This window comes from Amphibalanus amphitrite, unplaced genomic scaffold (genome assembly GCF_019059575.1).
Source record: "Amphibalanus amphitrite isolate SeventyFive unplaced genomic scaffold, NRLGWU_Aamphi_draft 000841F_arrow, whole genome shotgun sequence".
Classification (NCBI taxonomy): Eukaryota; Metazoa; Arthropoda; class Thecostraca; order Balanomorpha; family Balanidae; genus Amphibalanus; species Amphibalanus amphitrite.
The window spans coordinates 136,763-156,466 of NW_024882335.1; the positions used below are offsets into that span (position 1 = coordinate 136,763).

General features: G+C 48.6%; 1 protein-coding gene across 1 annotated transcript; it reads left to right on the forward strand.

Annotated features, from left to right (window-relative positions):
- Positions 1–369: 369 nt before the first annotated feature.
- Positions 370–10,670, forward strand: LOC122366952. The gene is made up of 2 exons (XM_043339640.1): positions 370–481; positions 7,986–10,670. Exon 2 carries the CDS (start codon positions 8,004–8,006, stop codon positions 10,251–10,253), a length of 2,250 nt encoding a protein of 749 aa, XP_043195575.1. The 5' UTR covers positions 370–481; positions 7,986–8,003; the 3' UTR covers positions 10,254–10,670.
- The last annotated feature ends 9,034 nt before the right edge of the window (positions 10,671–19,704 follow it).

The window sequence follows — 19,704 nt, forward strand, 5'->3', positions numbered from 1 at the left end:
ATCTACCCGGCACACCCAGTCTACCCCTTCCAGCGCGCCACCGACCAACCAGCCAATCGGAGGCTGCCACGCTCCTCTGCTCCGAAAGTCCCGGATGACTGCAAGCTCAGACATGCCAGGCTGGGGCCGTACTATGAACTGCATTATTTGTCAGCTGGCGCCGTATGGTGGCGCTAGCATAGCTTGTTGTATATCAATGCTAGATATAAAAGACTAAATATCTATCTATCAGTTTTTATATGAGTGCCATTTTACGTGTAGATGTTCATCTACTACCGTAATTATATCTAAAAACACGGCAGCTATCGTACGTCGCCAGCTGGCCAGCCAGCTGATTCAATCCAGTTGTTAACAAGGCCTGAGGCTGCGTTGCGCTGGAGGGCGCCAGTTCGCCGGGAGCTGCAGGTCGAGTCAGCCGCGCCCTGCCTTGTAACCGTCCCAACGGAAATCCGACGGCAGTTCTTCTGATGAAATAGGAAAGGTATGTTTGACTGTGAGACCTTTAAAGTCGGAGCTCGGCATGTTTCAAGTGGTTATACCTATAGTTCTGTTTGCGATGCGACGGTAACACTGAAGCGTCACTTTTGCCGCATTTTCAATAAACGGAAGGCGTAGCCTGAGATAGCTTGAAATTAGGTGCATACATTTTAGTTCACCACACCAGCATACCTAAGCGTGTAGGATATGTGTAAATTAGGTACATTTTAGTTCACCAGCATACCTAAGCTGTAGGACGGTGTAATGTGTAAATTAGGTAGGTACATTTCATTTCGCCAGCATACCTACATGAATGCATGATGGATTTCTCACATCCAGCATTTGAATTGTAGAGCATCGCCGCGCCGGCCTTTTTCCCCTTCCCTCTACCCTCCCCTCCTCGCTCCGCTGAGTAATTGAGTAAGCGGCTGTTGGTTAGAATGTGGCCGGCTGAGCTTACGAGTAGTGACACTGTCTGAAGTTAATTGCATGTCTCATAATAGCTTGGACGAGACCAGGCACACACTTGCCGATAAAGCAAATATGTTAGATTATTTTCCATAACGCCGTTGGCTGCAGTGAAAGGGCTCATGGCTCTACAGACTCACAGAGCCCCTATTGAAACCAGACAATGGTCCCATTTTGAATTTCAAGTAGCGCGCTATATGATAGTCTTGACAAACGTGGTACAAAATTATTATTTGTATGTCACAAAATTTAATCTGACTGTGTTAAATCGAACAATGTGCTCGCCACTGCACTGCTCGGTGACGGGCCCAAATACAAGAATTGGTGGTGGTTCGAAAGCCAGAAACCAACCAACTTAAAATAAGCTCAAATCCATCAAACTTGCAACAATGCTTCTTGCTGGCATATAAGTTACTTATCAGGCCAAACTTGCTGTTTATCTATATCCTACATAAAGGATGTGTCATTGTGTCATGTTCACTCAACACTTTTATTATTATGCTAAGAAAACGATTAATCTAAGCACAAAGTCAACGATTTGTTAAAATGCTCGACAATGTGGGTATAATTGAGGTCAAAGCTTTTATAGGCTATGGCTGAGGGCGCAATATATTGGTCACAAAAAGTAGATACTGGCCATGACTTAACTGACGCACGGTTTATAACTGTTTTGTGAGGCGTTTTTCATAACAATAGATCAAACCATGCATCAAGCATTGAATGATGGTGGTGCGAAAAACATCCTATTCGAAGCCCACAGAGTACCTACTTAAGCAATCAGACAACAGACACACTTATAGTGCAAAGCTATAGAGAGCTGGACGGAATGCTTACGTACGTACAAGCATAATGCTCTTCAGTTCACATCACAAAATTCAACACAGAAGTGATCCTGAAACTGGACGGTTCACCAGACTGTCAAAGCGGACTAAGTTGATGTGCCCCCGATACTGCTGTCCTATCACACGTCCTTAAATATATGAAACGTTAGCCTTTTATCCCATGCAGCTGCCACTCCTAGCGAGTGAGTTAAGTGCTGAAGGCAAGAGAAGGATTGTATGGATGTGCCGGAACGGCAGACACGTCTCTTGGCGTATGAACGCAGCCGTCTCGTATGACAGATTTACCACCTAAAGGCTGCAAGAACTCGGTTTTACAAAACCATTTCAGAGCTATGAGATGACAGAATGCGGATCCAGGGGGGGGGCCACCGGGGCCATGGCCCCCCCCCCCCAAAAGCCTGAAAGGGGGGGCCAACATATCTTTTGGCCCCCCCCAAAACGCTTGGAGAAAAATTAATGTGAGAAGGTTGCGTAGTAAATACCTACTAGAATCAGCAGCGTGATTCAATAGCGTAGAGAAAGTCAGGGGCGCGGGAACTACTTTCAGACTGGGGGAGCACACCATAATAGAGATCAACCTAGGGTCCCCCCAAATCTAGTTTTCTCACCGGTTTTAGGCCACTTATTTTTCATCCCTTGGCTTTTTCAACAAAAAAAACAGTTGCAAAAAAGGACGGTAATCCGTCTGAAAGTTGTGGGGGCACCGCCCCCACTGGCGGATCCAGGGGGGCCACCGGGGCCATGGCCCCCCAAAAGCCTGAAAGAGGGGGCCAACATATCTTTTAGCCCCCCAAAACGCTCGAAGAAAAATTAATGTGAGAAGGTTGTGTAGTAGATACTTACTAGAATCAGCAGCGTGATTCAATAGCGTAGAGAAACCCAGGGGCGCGGGAACTACTTTTAGACGGGGTGGGGGAGGTCACACCATGATAGAGATCAACCTAGGATCCCCCAAATATAGTTTTCTCGCCGGTTTTAGGCCGCTTATTTTTCATCCCTTGGCTTTTTCAACAAAAAAAGAAAACATTTGCAAAAAGGAGCGGTATTCTGTCTGAAAGTTGTGGGGGCACCGCCCCCACTGGCGGATTCAAGGGGGCCACCGGGGCCATGGGCCCAAAAAGCCTGAAAGAGGGGGCCAACATATCTTTTGGCCCCCCAAAACGCAACGCTCGAAGAAAAATTAATGTGAGAAGGTTGTGTAGTAGATACTTACTAGAATCAGCAGCGTGATTCAATAGCGTAGAGAAACCCAGGGGCGCGGGAACTACTTTTAGACGGGGGGGGGGGGGTCACACCATGATAGAGATCAACCTAGGATCCCCCAAATATAGTTTTCTCGCCGGTTTTAGGCCGCTTATTTTTCATCCCTTGGCTTTTTCAACAAAAAAAGAAAACATTTGCAAAAAGGAGCGGTATTCTGTCTGAAAGTTGTGGGGGCACCGCCCGCACGGCCCCAGAGTTGGGGGGGGGGGGGGCAAGCTGCCACCACTGCCCCCTCCCCCCGGTTCCCGCGCCTATGGAGAAACTACCGGGTTTACTTTACTAGCTTCCTTCATAAAGTGTCGTCATGTCTTATCGTCACCCGAGAAGGTCTTATTGCATAAATATCGATTGAGCTGTCAAGTTAACAAACTTGCTGTGGCAGCCTGACCTGACATGACCCGCAACTTTTCATTCACGAAATATGCGCAATAATTTTTTAGGAAAACTCACTGAGTTTTCGTTGAAAAAATTGTTTTGTTTCGTAATTGCACAAGAAGCATATGAGGGACCTTTTTGTCCCTTCCTGCGAAACGGTAAAAGACTTATTTCGGTAACAGCTCAGGCCAATCTCTAAGGGTCAGTCGGGTCACTTATTTCTTAAAAGGGTCCTTACGGCATCCAAGGACCAATTCCGGCTTTTGAGTGCGCCACATCAGCATTTGATGCTACGACAGATGTCGAAATCTGAATATATGTTACAGGCCGTATGAAAATTCAGTCCGTTTGCAAACGGCCTGGCCCAGTCAGGCCATATGAAACTACCTGAAAACACCGGCCGTTTGCAAACTATGACCTGAAATATCAGACCGTTTGAAAACGACCTAGTTAGTTTCGGCCTAGCGGATCCAGGGGGGCCACGGGGTCATGCCCCCAAGCCTGAAAGGGGAACAACATATATTTTTTGTCCCCAAAAACACTTAAGAAAAATGAATGTGAGAAGGGCGTAGTAGGTAGAGAAAATACCGTATCATTAAAAATCTGTGAGCTTGATAAAAGTGTTGGTCTTGTCTTCACCCAAGAAGTTCTTATTGCACACTTTAACCATGAATGAAAGAACCTTCATCCCCAGGTTCTCCTTCATCCATGCTTTAACTCTCGATCGACGTGTGAAGTTATCGTGTAAGGTATCATGAAGCCGATCGCGACGAAACTTTAGTACCCTCATGGTGACAAATTCTGAAAATTTCATGACCCTGACCCAAGTGAACTTTGACTTGTGGCCTATTTCTCGAGACTGTTTGGCCATGTTGGAGGCCATGTTTGGCCGGAATAGCGATTCGGCGTATGTCGGCTCACATTATCCGCGCTTTTATAGTCTTTTCGTGGTTTAAAACGCTCAAACATGTGATATGATGTTGCTCCCACGCATTAGGGCGGATGCCAATGTCACCTTACGGTCAAGTCAGGTCATTGACCTTTGATGACCTCGGTGCACTTTTCCGAGTTTAACATGTTTCTAGGATAGTTTCGTTTAGCTGATTTTGAATTTAGCATTTTGCAGCCATTTGAACATTTACGAAGTAGTTTTGATGCCTTCGTATCATGTTACGTAGCTGCCAGTGGTAGTGGACACCTGCTATACGGACGCCCATAAGTACCCCTACTGGTTGATCTGACCTGACCTGCCCCGACATGGCCTAAACGCATGAAGACATTATCTATGATCCAAACTAACATGAAATTTGTGATCAGCACAAAAAAACGTATTACAGCCTTACTTTAGGAGGTTCTGACAGGTCCTGATTTTCCCGTCTTTTGGGTCTGTGACCTGACCTGGGCGGTGTTTCACGGCACGCTGCCAGCCGCTGCCAGCGCTGATGGCACTTTTGGTTTCAATGGAGACATCAACAAGCTTATACCCACAACACTACCGAAGGCTGACCTTAGCTCGCAGAATGCGCTGTCAGCGGCTGTCAGCACGACCGTGAAACACCGCCCTGGAAGGTCAACCAATGACCAAGGACCTTAAAATCGGGTATCATCGGCTTCGTCTCGTCACTCACGGGCAACACGCCTGTTTTTTTTCCGCGAGCTCTAGCTTAATCAGGGGCCGAACGGCAGGGGGTCCAACCGACACCTCCCAGCCCGCGAAGGCTGCGCCACGTACCGACCCGGAGCGGGCTAATTGGTCGACAAAAGCAATTTGAAGTGTTTTCAAAGTAGTATTTAGGCTCGGGTTGGGTGGGCTACCATTTCTATATTTTTTTATTTTTAGTTTAAAAAAATATCGTTTCAGGGCTGTGACGAAAAAATAAGTGGCCTAAATCCGATGAGAAAACAGGATTTGGGGGTACCCTAGGTTTGGTTACTTGCAGGAGTTGGCCCCCCCCCCCCCCAAAACGCAAGTCTGGATCCGCCAGTGAGCATACCTACATGAATGCATGATGGATTTCTCACATCCAGCATTTGAATTGTAGATCATCGCCGCGCCGGCCTTTTTCCCCTTCCCTCTACCCTCCCCTCCTCGCTCCGCTGAGTAATTGAGTAAGCGGCTGTTGGTTAGAATGTGGCTGGCTGAGCTTACGAGTAGTGACACTGTCTGAAGTTAATTGCATGTCTCATAATAGCTTGGACGAGACCAGGCACACACTTGCCGATAAAGCAAATATGTTAGATTATTTTCCATAACGCCGTTGGCTGCAGTGAAAGGGCTCATGGCTCTACAGACTCACAGAGCCCCTATTGAAACCAGACAATGGTCCCATTTTGAATTTCAAGTAGCGCGCTATATGATAGTCTTGACAAACGTGGTACAAAATTATTATTTGTATGTCACAAAATTTAATCTGACTGTGTTAAATCGAACAATGTGCTCGCCACTGCACTGCTCGGTGACGGGCCCAAATACAAGAATTGGTGGTGGTTCGAAAGCCAGAAACCAACCAACTTAAAATAAGCTCAAATCCATCAAACTTGCAACAATGCTTCTTGCTGGCATATAAGTTACTTATCAGGCCAAACTTGCTGTTTATCTATATCCTACATAAAGGATGTGTCATTGTGTCATGTTCACTCAACACTTTTATTATTATGCTAAGAAAACGATTAATCTAAGCACAAAGTCAACGATTTGTTAAAATGCTCGACAATGTGGGTATAATTGAGGTCAAAGCTTTTATAGGCTATGGCTGAGGGCGCAATATATTGGTCACAAAAAGTAGATACTGGCCATGACTTAACTGACGCACGGTTTATAACTGTTTTGTGAGGCGTTTTTCATAACAATAGATCAAACCATGCATCAAGCATTGAATGATGGTGGTGCGAAAAACATCCTATTCGAAGCCCACAGAGTACCTACTTAAGCAATCAGACAACAGACACACTTATAGTGCAAAGCTATAGAGAGCTGGACGGAATGCTTACGTACGTACAAGCATAATGCTCTTCAGTTCACATCACAAAATTCAACACAGAAGTGATCCTGAAACTGGACGGTTCACCAGACTGTCAAAGCGGACTAAGTTGATGTGCCCCCGATACTGCTGTCCTATCACACGTCCTTAAATATATGAAACGTTAGCCTTTTATCCCATGCAGCTGCCACTCCTAGCGAGTGAGTTAAGTGCTGAAGGCAAGAGAAGGATTGTATGGATGTGCCGGAACGGCAGACACGTCTCTTGGCGTATGAACGCAGCCGTCTCGTATGACAGATTTACCACCTAAAGGCTGCAAGAACTCGGTTTTACAAAACCATTTCAGAGCTATGAGATGACAGAATAGGACGCAGACATTGGGCTGTGCGGGCAACGACAGTGCGCCGCAGCGGCAGAGGTCGCCCCGACTGGGACAACACCTTTTGGGACAGCTCGCCCTGTCGCTCAAACGGTCACCCCGGAAAGGAAAAAAGTGCAGTCCAACGAGGACCTGCCCCCACGACCGCTTGCCTCGGTGGGGAAACCGTCAGTCCAGACAATGAAGGGGGATGCGGATGGGCTTGTCCTAAAGGAAGTAAAAACGGCTAGTAATGGCTAGCTTTAGCGAGCGCAGGGTGTCTGCCGGCTTTTGGAATGCATCGCAGCTGTCGTGGCACTCAAAGCGCATCAATGGACAAAAGGGCCTTTGATGGACGGGTAGTTGGCGGCGTCAGCTGACGTGCTCAGTCAGCGACCGGTACCGCAGCGTCGACTCCGCTCGGAATGCTCTAAACAAGTGCGCAAGGGCCTGCAGCTGGATGCTACCATGTCACGGATACCGTTTGGAGGCCTCGACAGTTTCCCGCTGCATGGCGCCACCTGTCCGATGTCAGGGGACGCTTCAGTCGCCGATATCCTATCGGCCGACGTGTCGGTCGGACAAGACTAGACTACCCATACCTCTGTTTTCACGCCTGCAGTAGAGAGCTGGCCCTCAAATTGGTGACGAGCGCCAGCGGCCGTGAGAGTTGAAACAGCCCACAGCGTCAACGACAGGCTCAAGGCTGGCCACGGCGGTGGTGGATGTGAAAACGTTAATTAGTTTTGCAGAACCCTTTCTTTCAAAGGTTTGCAGACAATCGAGCAGGGAAGCTCTCAGACAAGTGTGGTATGAAAAACGATGCTTTGTAGCTACATCCATGCACAGATTTTAATAAGAAAGGAGCCAGGAGGCCTTTTATTCCACAATCATGACGTTTCTGGAACCGGATACCACAGTACTGCGTCATGCAGACACCGGTGCTTCTGAAAGCCAAGCGGAGGTGGTGTACCGCTGCTACGTCGCTATCGCTGTCTATTTCCGGTATCTCTCGTAGTTCGCCTGTCAATGTCTTAGGCTGTCAGTCTCGCACACAACGTGTAGCAGTGAACACCAGTGCTTATACTGTGGGCCTGTGACGGCGGTCAGTAATGAATTACTTGTGTTCAATTAACAGTGATTTTACTGGATGATTTATTGAGTGATGTGATGCATCGAATGCGCGTGGCATCTCAGTGAATGTGCGCCTTTATTTTTCAGAGTGGAGGATAAAAGAAGATGCGGACGATAATCGTGAAGATGCAAGTGCAGATAACGGCTATCCTGTGTGGGCTGGGTAGTGGGGCTCCATCCCCAATACCAAACAGTACTAGAGATGAGGTGCTTCAGCTGACTGGATTCGGTGCGGAGCTATCTCCCAGTCTACTGCCCGCTCTGTGGGACACCGAAGGAATATACTTCCCTAATCACAGCGCCAGTGTCAGTCATTGGAGACACTCCAGCAGGCCCTTGCTGCTGACCTACGAGCCCATGATTGCCGGCCCGCTGGAGCCACGGCGATGGCTCATCCTCGACGTCGGCGATGATGAGGACCTTCTGACGGGAGATCGCCCGATCGCCGAGCTGTCTGCTGGAGCTCAGCCATGGGAAGGTCCTGCCGGCGGTTGGCGTACTCGTGACTGTCTTGGCGGGCTGCGCGAGACGGACGCCGAACTGAGGGCGGTCCCCAGCCGACGCCAGTGGGACGACTGCAGCACGCTCACCTGGCGTCTGACCGGACTGGGCGAACACCACCCGAGACTAGCGCTGCTGGCCGGTCAGTTCCAGGTCACGAACGAATACAGCTCCGGAGCGCCCGTCTACCGCGCCGCCGACACGAGTGCCGTGCTGCAGAGGGTCGTGTCAGGATCGCGCAGCAGCTGGGTTCTACACTCACCGCGCGACAACGAGACCCAGATGGCCGCTCTCGGAGAGTACGCGGACCGCATCAACCTGATCCGGACGGAGCGGTTCGTGGCGTCGGGGCTACCCGGACAGGACTTTCTCGATCAGCCGGCCTTCGTTTGCCATCCGGAGGAATGGGAGATGGGCGATGCCGACTTCACGCTGCCTGACCTCGATGGGTACAAGGTGACTGACGACATCCATGATCAGGCTCAGTGGAGTCGTCAACGCTTCACAGAAGAAGACAGTGGGGCATACGCAAGAGCTTTTGGGACCCAACCTGAAGAACACGCTCGGATGCTGGTCACTACCAGTATAACCCGCACGAGGATGGACCTGATCATGCTGAGCATCACGTCGCCTAGAATCTCACTCACTGACCAGGGTTGTGCAATCATTCGACTGCACAACAAGGGCTTCCAGTTGTCAGTGTCCTTCCTGAGAGACAGCGGACACCACGAAGATCTGCTTGAAACCGGCTCCATCAGCGGCTGGAGAGATGTGGTGGTGAGCTTGACCGGGTCTGGACAGATGACTCTCACTGCCAGTGATCCCGACGGCCCCAGCAGCCGTCTCGCCGTAACACAGATACTTGTGTTCAACGAGACATGCGATCAGCTGCAGGGACGGACGTCCGCCTGTGATGAGGACACTTGCTTCAACGGAGGCACGTGCACCAGTGTCACACTCAAGCACCACCTTTGTCTTTGCCCACCTGGTTTTCTCGGACCGCGATGCGAAGATCGCGTTGACTGCGGAGAGCCAGATGTCATTGCCTTCGGTCAAGCAACACGCGTATCCGGAAACGCGTACCTGGACCGTGCCTACTATACGTGTTCTCCGGGCTACGCGCCCTCTGAGACGGTGCTGGGGGTGTCCTGGAGCGTGTGCCATCGCAACGGCAGCTGGGTAAACACACCGCGCTGTGAGCCGCTCGCCGGACAAGCCTACCTCAAGTGCGACTTCGCCGCCGAGTGTGCGGACTTCAACATGCGCTTGGACAACGAATACAACACAGACACGGACCAGGAGTGGGAGAGGAGCGAGCGGCTACGGACGTCCGACATCCGTCCTCAAGGGGTCTTCCTGACCACGTACCGAGCACGAGGACAGCGTACGCTCACCTCCCGTCTTCGTACACCGTGTTTAGACCTCCAGGCGTCTGGCTGTCTGCAGCTCGACGCCTACCTATCGAACGCCACTCTGACCGTGATGGACTGGCGCACGAACCGCGTCTTGTTCCGCACAGAGGAGGGCGGCCGCCGCCTGCTGGTCCCTCTTCATCCCCAGGCTGGCCCGCTGCTGGTGGTGGCGCAGCTGGAGCCGGGAGAGTCGGAGGCTGCGCTGGACTCGATCCGCGTGTACCAGTACACCTGTGACCAGCTGCTGAAGGTGACCCTTGCCGAGCCTCGGCCCTGGCCCAGGTGGCCGCCGGCCGGTCAGACCGACCGCTCGCCAGTACTTGTCTCCGTCTCCGAGGAGACGGAGACAAGTACTGGCGAGGCTGCCCCCATTCTGCTCGTCCTGGTGCCACTTGTGGTCTTGCTAGGGATAGTAATGGTGCTGGGATCCTCGCGAGACTAGCCTGACAATAATTGGCATCGAACAATAAACCTTGAACTCAGAGCTTGCGATGTGCCTGCGATGCGCTGTGAAGATTTGTTTTCACTGTGAAAAGAGTGTTCTCGTTGGATGTGCGCGTAATTTTTATGTTTTCATTTTCATTTTTTGTGTTTTGTGCTTTTGTGCCTTTTCGTTTCGTTCTCAAGATGTCTTTGTCTTTGTTCGGCGGTTGGGCGCTGCTGCAGTGGTGGCTGCGGTCAGGGAGCCGCCTTTGTGATTGGTTGTGGGCAGCGCCACGTGACCCACGTGATGACCCCCGGGCGGTACCATGTGACCGGGCCGACCCGGGGCGCGCAGCTGCCGGACACCTTTCCGTGCTTCTATCCTCAGGATACTGAAATCCTTCTCCTCCACGCCGCAACCCCCCCCCCCCCCTCCGGGCTGGACAGGCAACTTCATCTCATGCGGGCTGCTCCCTTGGAGCGGCACCGCCGCGCTGCTCCCGAGGGAGCGCACCCCGTAGCCGGGTGCAGTGAGTGCCTTGGGGCTGGGTGGCCTGTCCTCTGGACGGGCTCAGCCCCGGCGACTCACTAGGGTACCTGCCCAGACCAATGTCTCCCCCTAATTCCTATCATCCTTCCGGCTCTGCAATGGTCTTGTCGACCGAAAGGGCCTAACCCAACAAAACAAACAAACAAACAAGCTGCCGGAGCGCCCAGTCTGGCGCAGTGTGCCCATGTGTGCCTTGATGTGTCGATGAGAGTGGCGCGCTGTCGTCGTGGGATGCAGTCACATGGGAAGAAAACTCGGTAAGGCATGTTAAAATGTGCATCTTTTTGTATCGTTTCATCTTCCCCGTCTGATATTTGTCTTAATGCTCTTTGTATTTGTTTGTCTTTAAAGGCATTACCTCGGTTGATTTAACCCGCGCCCGGCTGGGGGTCCTGGATTTCCACGCCCTGCTGGGGGGGGTGTTTGAACACCCCCCCTTGTAACTCGGCTCCTGGGCCACGTAGCGATACGCGGAAGGCGGGGTTCGAAAGAGCGTCAAAAATAATGACGAAATCACTTCTTTCAATTTTTGGTCAGGTCAAAGGTCAGGTCACCAGAGGTCATTGAAGGCAAAATTTCGCCGATTTCCAGGTCAAATGTCGAAAATTTCCAAGAAGCCAACGCATAACTCGGGAACCAGTAGAGCTACAGCGCCGCGGAAAAGCGCATTCGATAGCCCTATTAACGCCCTTTCTGAGTATTTCTCTCAGATTTGACCTAACGTCAACGGTTTTGCCTGCAGGGGGCAAAAACTGCAAAAATAGCCGATTTTTTTCGGAAACAGGTTTTCTGCAATAACTTTTGATCCAAGCCTTGTACGAGCTTACTTTTACCGGCATCGTGTTCCTCTCGTCAAGACGCATCGAATGAACTATAACTTGACCTTGAAAGGTCAACTTGAAAATTTGGCCTCAGGTCAAGGTCATGACCTGACCGGTAAGGGTCATGTTGCATATCAGTCGATCCGTATCGTCGAGCTGAACACATCTAAGGCGTTTTCATCGCTCTAGCATGCCTATATCAAAAGTTATTTGCGAAAAACTGTTAGATAACATTCGTGACCTAAGATGACCTCAGGGCATAAACAAGGGTCACGGACACCATTTTCATGTTTTGTGTGTCTAAACCACTTGTAATTCGGTGTTTGGGAGTGTTTATAATGTCTTTCGTCCAAAATAGGCGCATTTCAATTTTCTCCCATTGACTTATAATGGGGAGGTCGCAAAATTGACCTGACCTTAGGTCATCGATATCAAAATTCTGAGATATACATTTTGTACATGCTATTGCTCTTAGCAATCGCTGAAAATTTCAAAGCGATCGGTCACTCGGTGTAGCTATGACAGACATTGAAACTTTTTATGAGGTGAGGTCACTTCAAGTGACCTGGTGACCTGACCTTGAATGACCTTGGTCTGAAATTTTCACAACATGTGTAGAATTGATGTATGATAAGGTGTACCAAAAACGGCGGCGCTCCGCGCCGCCGTTTTTGAGATATTCGCGAAAAACCACAAGGGGGGGTGTTCAAACACCCCCCCCCCCCAGCAGGGCGCGGGTTAAATGTTAGCATGTTTTGTTTGTTTTCCTTTGTTTCCGAAAACCGTTTCGTTGCTTTACAATAAATTCAAGTTAGCAGCGAGCGCGTTTTCGAGTAAAACAGGGACCTGCGGCGGAAACAGTGCTGCTGTATATCTGTTAGTGTAATTGATCTTATTTTCAGCCTTACATTGGCAGCCATATTTAAGGATAATTCTCGAACCGAAACCACTTCAAAAAGTCTAGTCTTCCTTGAGTTATTCTAGCCATGTGAAATTTTAACTACTGAGGTGGAAATAAAACATCTACATCTATATATCCTGATATTGTCCGCATCAATTGCTTTTTTTGGCTTAGATGGTGAAACTTATAAACGACTCTTGGGCTATGTAGCTGTGAAACAGCAGGCAGTCAGTTCCGTCACACTTCAATCTGGTAAAAAATCTCGTATTTTCGTATATGACTTAGGTGTATCAATCGTATCTTTTGTAATTGTATATGACTTAGCATCATATACGAATTAAAAAAAAATACTCGTTGCATATCTGCTACGCTGCAATATATCCGGTATTTCAACAGAAATTCCTGTGGAATCATCTTAGGGCCACGTCTACGGGGAACGTCCAGTTAGCCTTTGTGACCAGAAGGGAGCGATCACCCAGGCTTTGTGAGCCATATATCAGCGGACATGTCGTGCTATCGCGTCAGCCGCCAGGCGGGTCGCTATGTGGCTGTCTGACGAAGGTGGCCACTTTGAGCATTTGCTGTGAGAGACTGTGTACGAGAGGAAGCAGATGAGTCATGAGAGTGATGTCATCATGAATTTCCACGAAATGTTCTCTCGTTTAGTGTCATTCCCAGTCGCCTGCATGCAATAATACATGTTGTTGCAGAGTTCGGTTCGTTTCGCTTTCGAGTTCGGGTTCGTGTTCGGTAATCGGGTTTCGATACTTGCAGTTGTCGGCCATAGCTAAATTCGTTCGATGCCGGGGAGAGGATATCAGTCAGGTCCTTCCCTGGCGACACTCGGGTGACAACTAAAACTGGTTCGGAAAGCGAGGCTGGCGCACCACGGCCACGGTTACACATGGGCTGGACCGCCGCGCCCGGCCGACGGAAACGGACGGAGAGACAGCTCAACAAACGTCAAATAACACCGACACTAAAATACCGTCAGACAGTGAATCAGAAAGAGATACAGATGAAAGTCAAGAAACCCACTGCAAAGCCGACATTTTGAAGAAAATAGGAAAATGGCGACAAGTTTGTACGGAACACATGTTTTATGCGAGCTCAAGATGTTTCCATCTTTTTTTTTGTCCACCCTGTACGGAAATACTGCATAGGTATATAACTGCATAGGTACATTATGGCCGTTTTCATGACGGAACTTTCGCGGTGGAACCTATTTGATACCTGGAAAGTACCAACCCTTTAAAGCCTTAGAAACCTTACAACTGAAGTCCATAGGTGTAGCAACGTATCTCTTTGGTGAAGGATACCTTTCACCAAAGTTTTAGATGGTGAAGGATCCTTCACCAATCTTGAGCAATGCAGGTGAGGGTCTTCACCAATGCTAGAACGACTGGGTTCAACAAAAAGGCTATTGCTAAAACGGCAACAGGTACCCAATTACCCCATCCTATCAGTTATGAAGTGTTATGCCCACCTTCTTCACAATTCACGCCATTTAATAAACCAGTATAACGCCTTTTGGGGCGACTAACGGAGCGAGCGAGAGGGTGAGCTTTGCACGTGCGAAATTTCGACGGGGTACCTCCAGCTGACTTGTGCACGGCACCCTACTAACCGGTCTCTAGCGATGTGCCAAATTTGAGCACAATCGGCCCAGTCGTTCAGCGTTCTCGAGATCTGGAAGCGGCACCCTGCACGTGCGCACGTGCAAAATGGGTCCCAACTGACTTTTGCACGGCACCCTACTAACCGGTTCCTAACTGTTTACCAAATTTGAGCGCCATCGGTCCAGCCATTGTCGAGATCTGGAATCGACCCCTGCACGTGCGCACGTGCAGCAGCACCCCAACTCTGGCACATGGATATGCAAATTATGCATTGCCTAGTGGGTGCCTACCTACATGCCAACTTTCAGCGCAATCGGCCAAGTAGTTACCGAGATATTGCAACAATTACAAAAGTGACACCTCTTCGTTTTGCACGTGGCACGTGCATAAGGGGTCACCCACATGCATCGGGAATAGTCCAATACTTGGTAGAAGGAATGAAGCTACCGTACAAAAATTACCGCGTGTAAATCGGTCAAGTGGTTGCTGAGATATAAGCGTCGCAGAACCGTGACCGCGGCCGGCCGCTCATACTCAGAAATTTCCGTCAAAGGGACCCTCCCACCTTCAAAAAAGTTAATGAATTGGCATGAAAGTGATGTCGCTCGGTTCAGAAAGAGCAAAAACGAATATCTTCCAAATTTCATCGAAAAATATTCACCGGTTTTCAAGATATTAGACTTTTACTTTTGTTTACTTTTTGGGATCTCCGCTGTTCCTAGCGACTTTATTTGAAAGTGCGGCATTTGTTGCGCGCAAAGCAGCATATACCACCGCGTGCTACAAAACGTTTTAGTCAAACATTTAACGGACGTTCGAAAGCCTGATGACGTCATCAGATTCCCGTAATGGTTACGAGATAGGGACCACGCTGGTCCCACCCAGCAAGTAAAGGGAAGAAATTTCTTGAACACCATAAAGCTGCGGGGGTTGCGACCAGGATAAATGGTGGTTTCTGAGCCTGGCCGCAAACTTGGCTATCTCAACTCAAAACTAATGTTAAGGTGGGAGGGTCCCTTTAATCTCAGTAAATGCCGTGAATGTCAAAATATATTGGCTTGTGCTTGTTTTTACTCGTGGGAAAGTTGTAAGACTTTGGTCACGAAAAAAGAGCAGTGGAGCATACCTTTAGGTTCCAAAGGTATGCTTGGATAGTGGATACCTTTGGTAGGTATCCAAAGGTATGCTAGGATACCTAAAAATTCAATTTTAGGCATGTACTGAAAAGTTGGCGTTAATTAGATGATAATGGCGTGAGACATTTGCGAGAAAAAAGGAGTTGACGAAATTCCCCCCCCTCCCCCCTCCACTGCGGTAAGGTCCTGCACCTTCTCCGAAGGTTCAGGTGACTTCTCCGAGGGTTCAGGTGACATCCTTCACCAATATTTTTGGCGCTCCTACACCCATGCTGAAGTCTTTTTTAAAAGTTGTAATCCAGGCAATTTTGGCCATCAAATCGCTTATTTATTTAAAAACAAGTCAATTTTCGGTTCTAGTAGCCCACCTTTCGACTATGAGAGATCAAATCAGCCTGGCAACTATAGATACCCGGCTTCTGATTCACCGGCCCGACGCTGCGCGCGCCCTGGTGGTGACCGGGCGTAACAAATCCGCCGCCGCCTTAGCAGTGGCATTGACTTCGGCCGTCTGCTGCGGTTCCAAAGTCAAGCCAGCGTGGAATTGGGAGAGCTCGGTCAGCCATGGTGGTGCCCGAGCGCATCAAACCCGCCGCCGCCTTAGCAGTGACATTTACTTCCGCCGCATGCTGCGGCTCCAAACACAGGCGGATCCAGGGGGGGGGGCAAAATGGGCATTTGCCCCCCCCCCCAAACGGCATGATTTTAACATTACGCCTATGGACGATGCATGGAAAGAATCGATAAATTTCTATGGTTTGCCCCCCCCCCCCAAAAAAAAAAAAACTCTGAGCGGGATCCGCCTCTGGCTCCAAAGCCAAGCCAGCGTGGAATTGGGAGAGCTCGGTCACCCGCAGCTGGCAGCTCAGTATATTTCCTCATCATTATACCTACTAGCGTTAGGTATATAGATAGGCTAATTCCATAAACGTGCTTACGCTTTATGTAGGTTTACGTAAGTGGCAAACCCTTAGATAAAATAAATTAATGTAATATTTAATAGGAAAACAGCAAAGTAACGGGCCACTTATTCGAAAGGTAGAAAACCTACTACCTACTACAAAGAACTCCTACAATTCCTAAGGCATCAAAGGAAACTACTAAAATTCCTGAGGTATCAAAGGACCAAACAGGCATCTATTAGGTACCCGCTATTCCGTCGTGAAAACGGCTTATACAAATCAATTATATCCTTGCGTGGCGATGATTTGAGACGAATGAGAATAATTGTTTTGATTGCTCCCTGCTTTACACTGATAGTGATCTGATACCTATCACACGTTATTATCGCCTGTTTTCTATCAACATTGAACTGACAAATTGGGAAATAGTAGCCGATTAAATAAAGGGAAGCATCTTTACTGCTTTTTGACGTTACTACCGATGCTTATTTTGTGCGATGTACTACTGGGCGCAGAATCCGAACTCATGCCATCCACCGAGGTGGGGCAGGCCTGACGTATCAGAGAGTGTACCGATTAGATGCGGAACAGTATCCCATCTAGTCGGCTGCTGTCTGGTGATCTTGGGCCAGCCGCGAAGGCATAACCAGCCCAATAATTGCTTAAAGCCCGCGGGTGCACACAGGGAGTTTTGAGGGCCACTGGATGACATGACCCATGCGGCTGTTTCCGTAACGAGTGGGGGAGGGAGGCCGGGGAAGGTGAGCGATTCATGCAGTCGCAGCCCGCGTGGAGTTAGTGCGGCAGTGTGTATATTGGGATTATTTCTCGGGATTCAAAGCGAAGTTTTGGGTTTGTTTGAAGCTCTTAGACCATGCATGCAGTGGCTGTGTGCGGGGAGCGGGCCCGGGCGGTCTTAGCAGATAGCGGTTCCCCTACACAGGCAGGCCGCAGGCGGCAGACATGGTGCAACGGTGTATTACTGTAATATGGCCGACCAGCCGGGGAAAGACCCTTCTGTAGGAATGCGATTAAAGAGGCTTCTGTGTTTTAGGGTGTGCCGATACGTAGTTTGGGATCGTCCTTAACCCGCGCACCGACGGGGGGCGGATATCCGACCCCCCCCCCCCGAGGTTTTCGTAGATAGCGGGAAAACCGCGGCGCATAGCGACGCGAAATTGGGTACGACTAATCTCTCATCAACTTTACACATGGTGTGCAAGTTTGAACCTCCTAACTTTTAAGGTCAGGTCACCAGGTCACTTTCAATGACCCAGCCTCAAGCCACTTTTTGTAACTTTGTCACCGTGCCAGAGCTACAGCAGATATCGGAGGCCTTTGAAAGTCGCAGGATGTTATAAGGTCATTAACAGCTAAAATTTGTATGTCTCGGAATTTTGACCCTTGCCCATGTAGGGGGTGCAACCCCCCCCCCCCTGAGGTTTTTCTTAGCTACACGCCGAACCGTTTCAGATAGCCTGCTCAAATTTTCAGTACCCTATGGGGCATCCTTTGCGCAACTTTTGGTATTTTTTGTCAAGGTCATGTCAGGTCACGGAGTTATGACGTCATAAAGGTTAAGGGAACAACCTCCGGCCAGATTTAGGGGAAGCCGGGGGAAGCCCGAGCGCGGGGGAAGCCCGACCACCCCGTTTCCAGCTAAATTATTCACAATAAAATGCTCAACTGTTTGTCCTTTCAGCGTGGCAGCTAAGGTAACGCCAGCAAAAAAGTTAAGGCTAACAAAAATTGCATATTGTTAAAGTTATAGAGCAAAAATGATATTTTAAGGGTTTTTAGCTAAAAAGTGAGATATGTTGCACTGTTAATGTTATACCATACAGTACTAATATTTATACGAATGTTATGTAAGGACCGTTTAAGTGTTTGTAGTGAGGGGTGACGAGGCAGGCTGGCTTAAGTGTGACATTTTTTCGAGCATCGCTGTTCTAAAATAAAAATTAGCACATTGGGGTAACCCCGGGCGAGTGGCCAAGCTTACCCCCAACCGAGAGCAATGCCACTAAACCATTGTTTTCCATGAGATAATAGGTACTGAGCAGGTTTGGTTTACACCTAGATCAAAGATAAATTTCGAAAATAAACATGTTATCATAGACAAAGCCAGTCATGTCACTTAAGGTCAACTAGGGTCAAACTACGTTTTTGCAGATAATGCGACAGACAATGAAGCTAGAGCTTCAAAAATGGTGTCGTTGTGTTCTTCTTCATCAACCGAGTCGAATGATATGCAATATGATGCATTAAGGTAAAAAGAAAAATACATTTTAAGGAATTTTGAAATACACATTTTTTTGTCAATTTTGCATCACGATTTTCATCGACCTGTACTGTATATGTAGTAGACGCTAGCTAAAATACCAGTAGTGACATAAACTCTAAGATGTCCAGAGCTAATCAGTACCTTAATATTTCACTTTCCGTTAATATTTGGAAGACACATAATGGTTTCATCAACTCGTTGTAAAGCGCTGGGGAGGTGGCCGGCGTTACCCCTATGCCGGGCTTACCCCAGAAAAATCAACACTTTTTTAAAACTCGATTTTCTCAACCTTATACTTATTCCACGAAACCAAATTTTTGGGAAGAGACTGCCAATGAACTTAGCTAGCTAACAGGATATCAACATTTTATACAGCACGTATGGTATGTAATAAAAATGAAAAAGAGCTTACTATGCCGGGCTTCCCCCGGCTTCCCCTACGCTAAATTGGAGATTGCTTCACTCATTGGTATAAATACCGATTGACCTGACACACTGATGGATTGTTTTAGAATCACAACTGGCTGATTTGACATTGGCACAATGTCCGTTGACAAAGGTTACTAAAGGTCAAGGTAAGGTCAGTGACCTCGGTTGACCTGTAATGACTTCTTGCACTTGTATGCCATTTCGGGGTATTTTGATGCCCTGAATTCGAATTTGCTATCCATTTCAGGCATCGTCGGTTGTTTCTTGTAGTTCATTTTGGGTCAGGGTCAGGTCAGTAACGTCACGCGCCTGACGTGACCCAATGCACAAATGACCTTGCAGACTTCCGATGCTTTCAACGCATCATTTTTAGAGTTATGGCATCGAAATACACACCAAACGATAGATAATTGATCAAGGATCACGATAGTGAAGGTTTCAAGTCGATATCTCTTACCGTTTTGCCGCAATCGGCGCGGAAATCTGAAAAAGTTGGATTTTTCCGAAAATTTGACCTTTGACCGGTCATAAGTAGGTCAAATGTTGACCTAGGACCAAAAAAATATACCACCAATCGCGAGATCTCGTTGAGAGCAATCCGTTGGTCTTTTCCGCTAAGCTCTACGACGCTCCGTTTTCAAACGCCAGGGGGTGTTCAAACCCTGAATCGCACCCCCCCCCTGCATGGGCGAAGGTGGCAAAACACCGTTTACGGGCGAGGGTTGATATCGACGACCTAAGGTCAGGTCAATTTCTCGACCTCCCCATTATAAGTCAATAGGGGAAAAATCAACTCCCTGTTTTTACCACTAAAACCTGTGGGAATGG

Excerpts from the sequence above, each read along its gene's own strand:
- LOC122366952 (XM_043339640.1), top strand. The coding sequence starts at position 8,004 with ATGCGGACGATAATCGTGAAGATGCAAGTGCAGATAACGGCTATCCTG.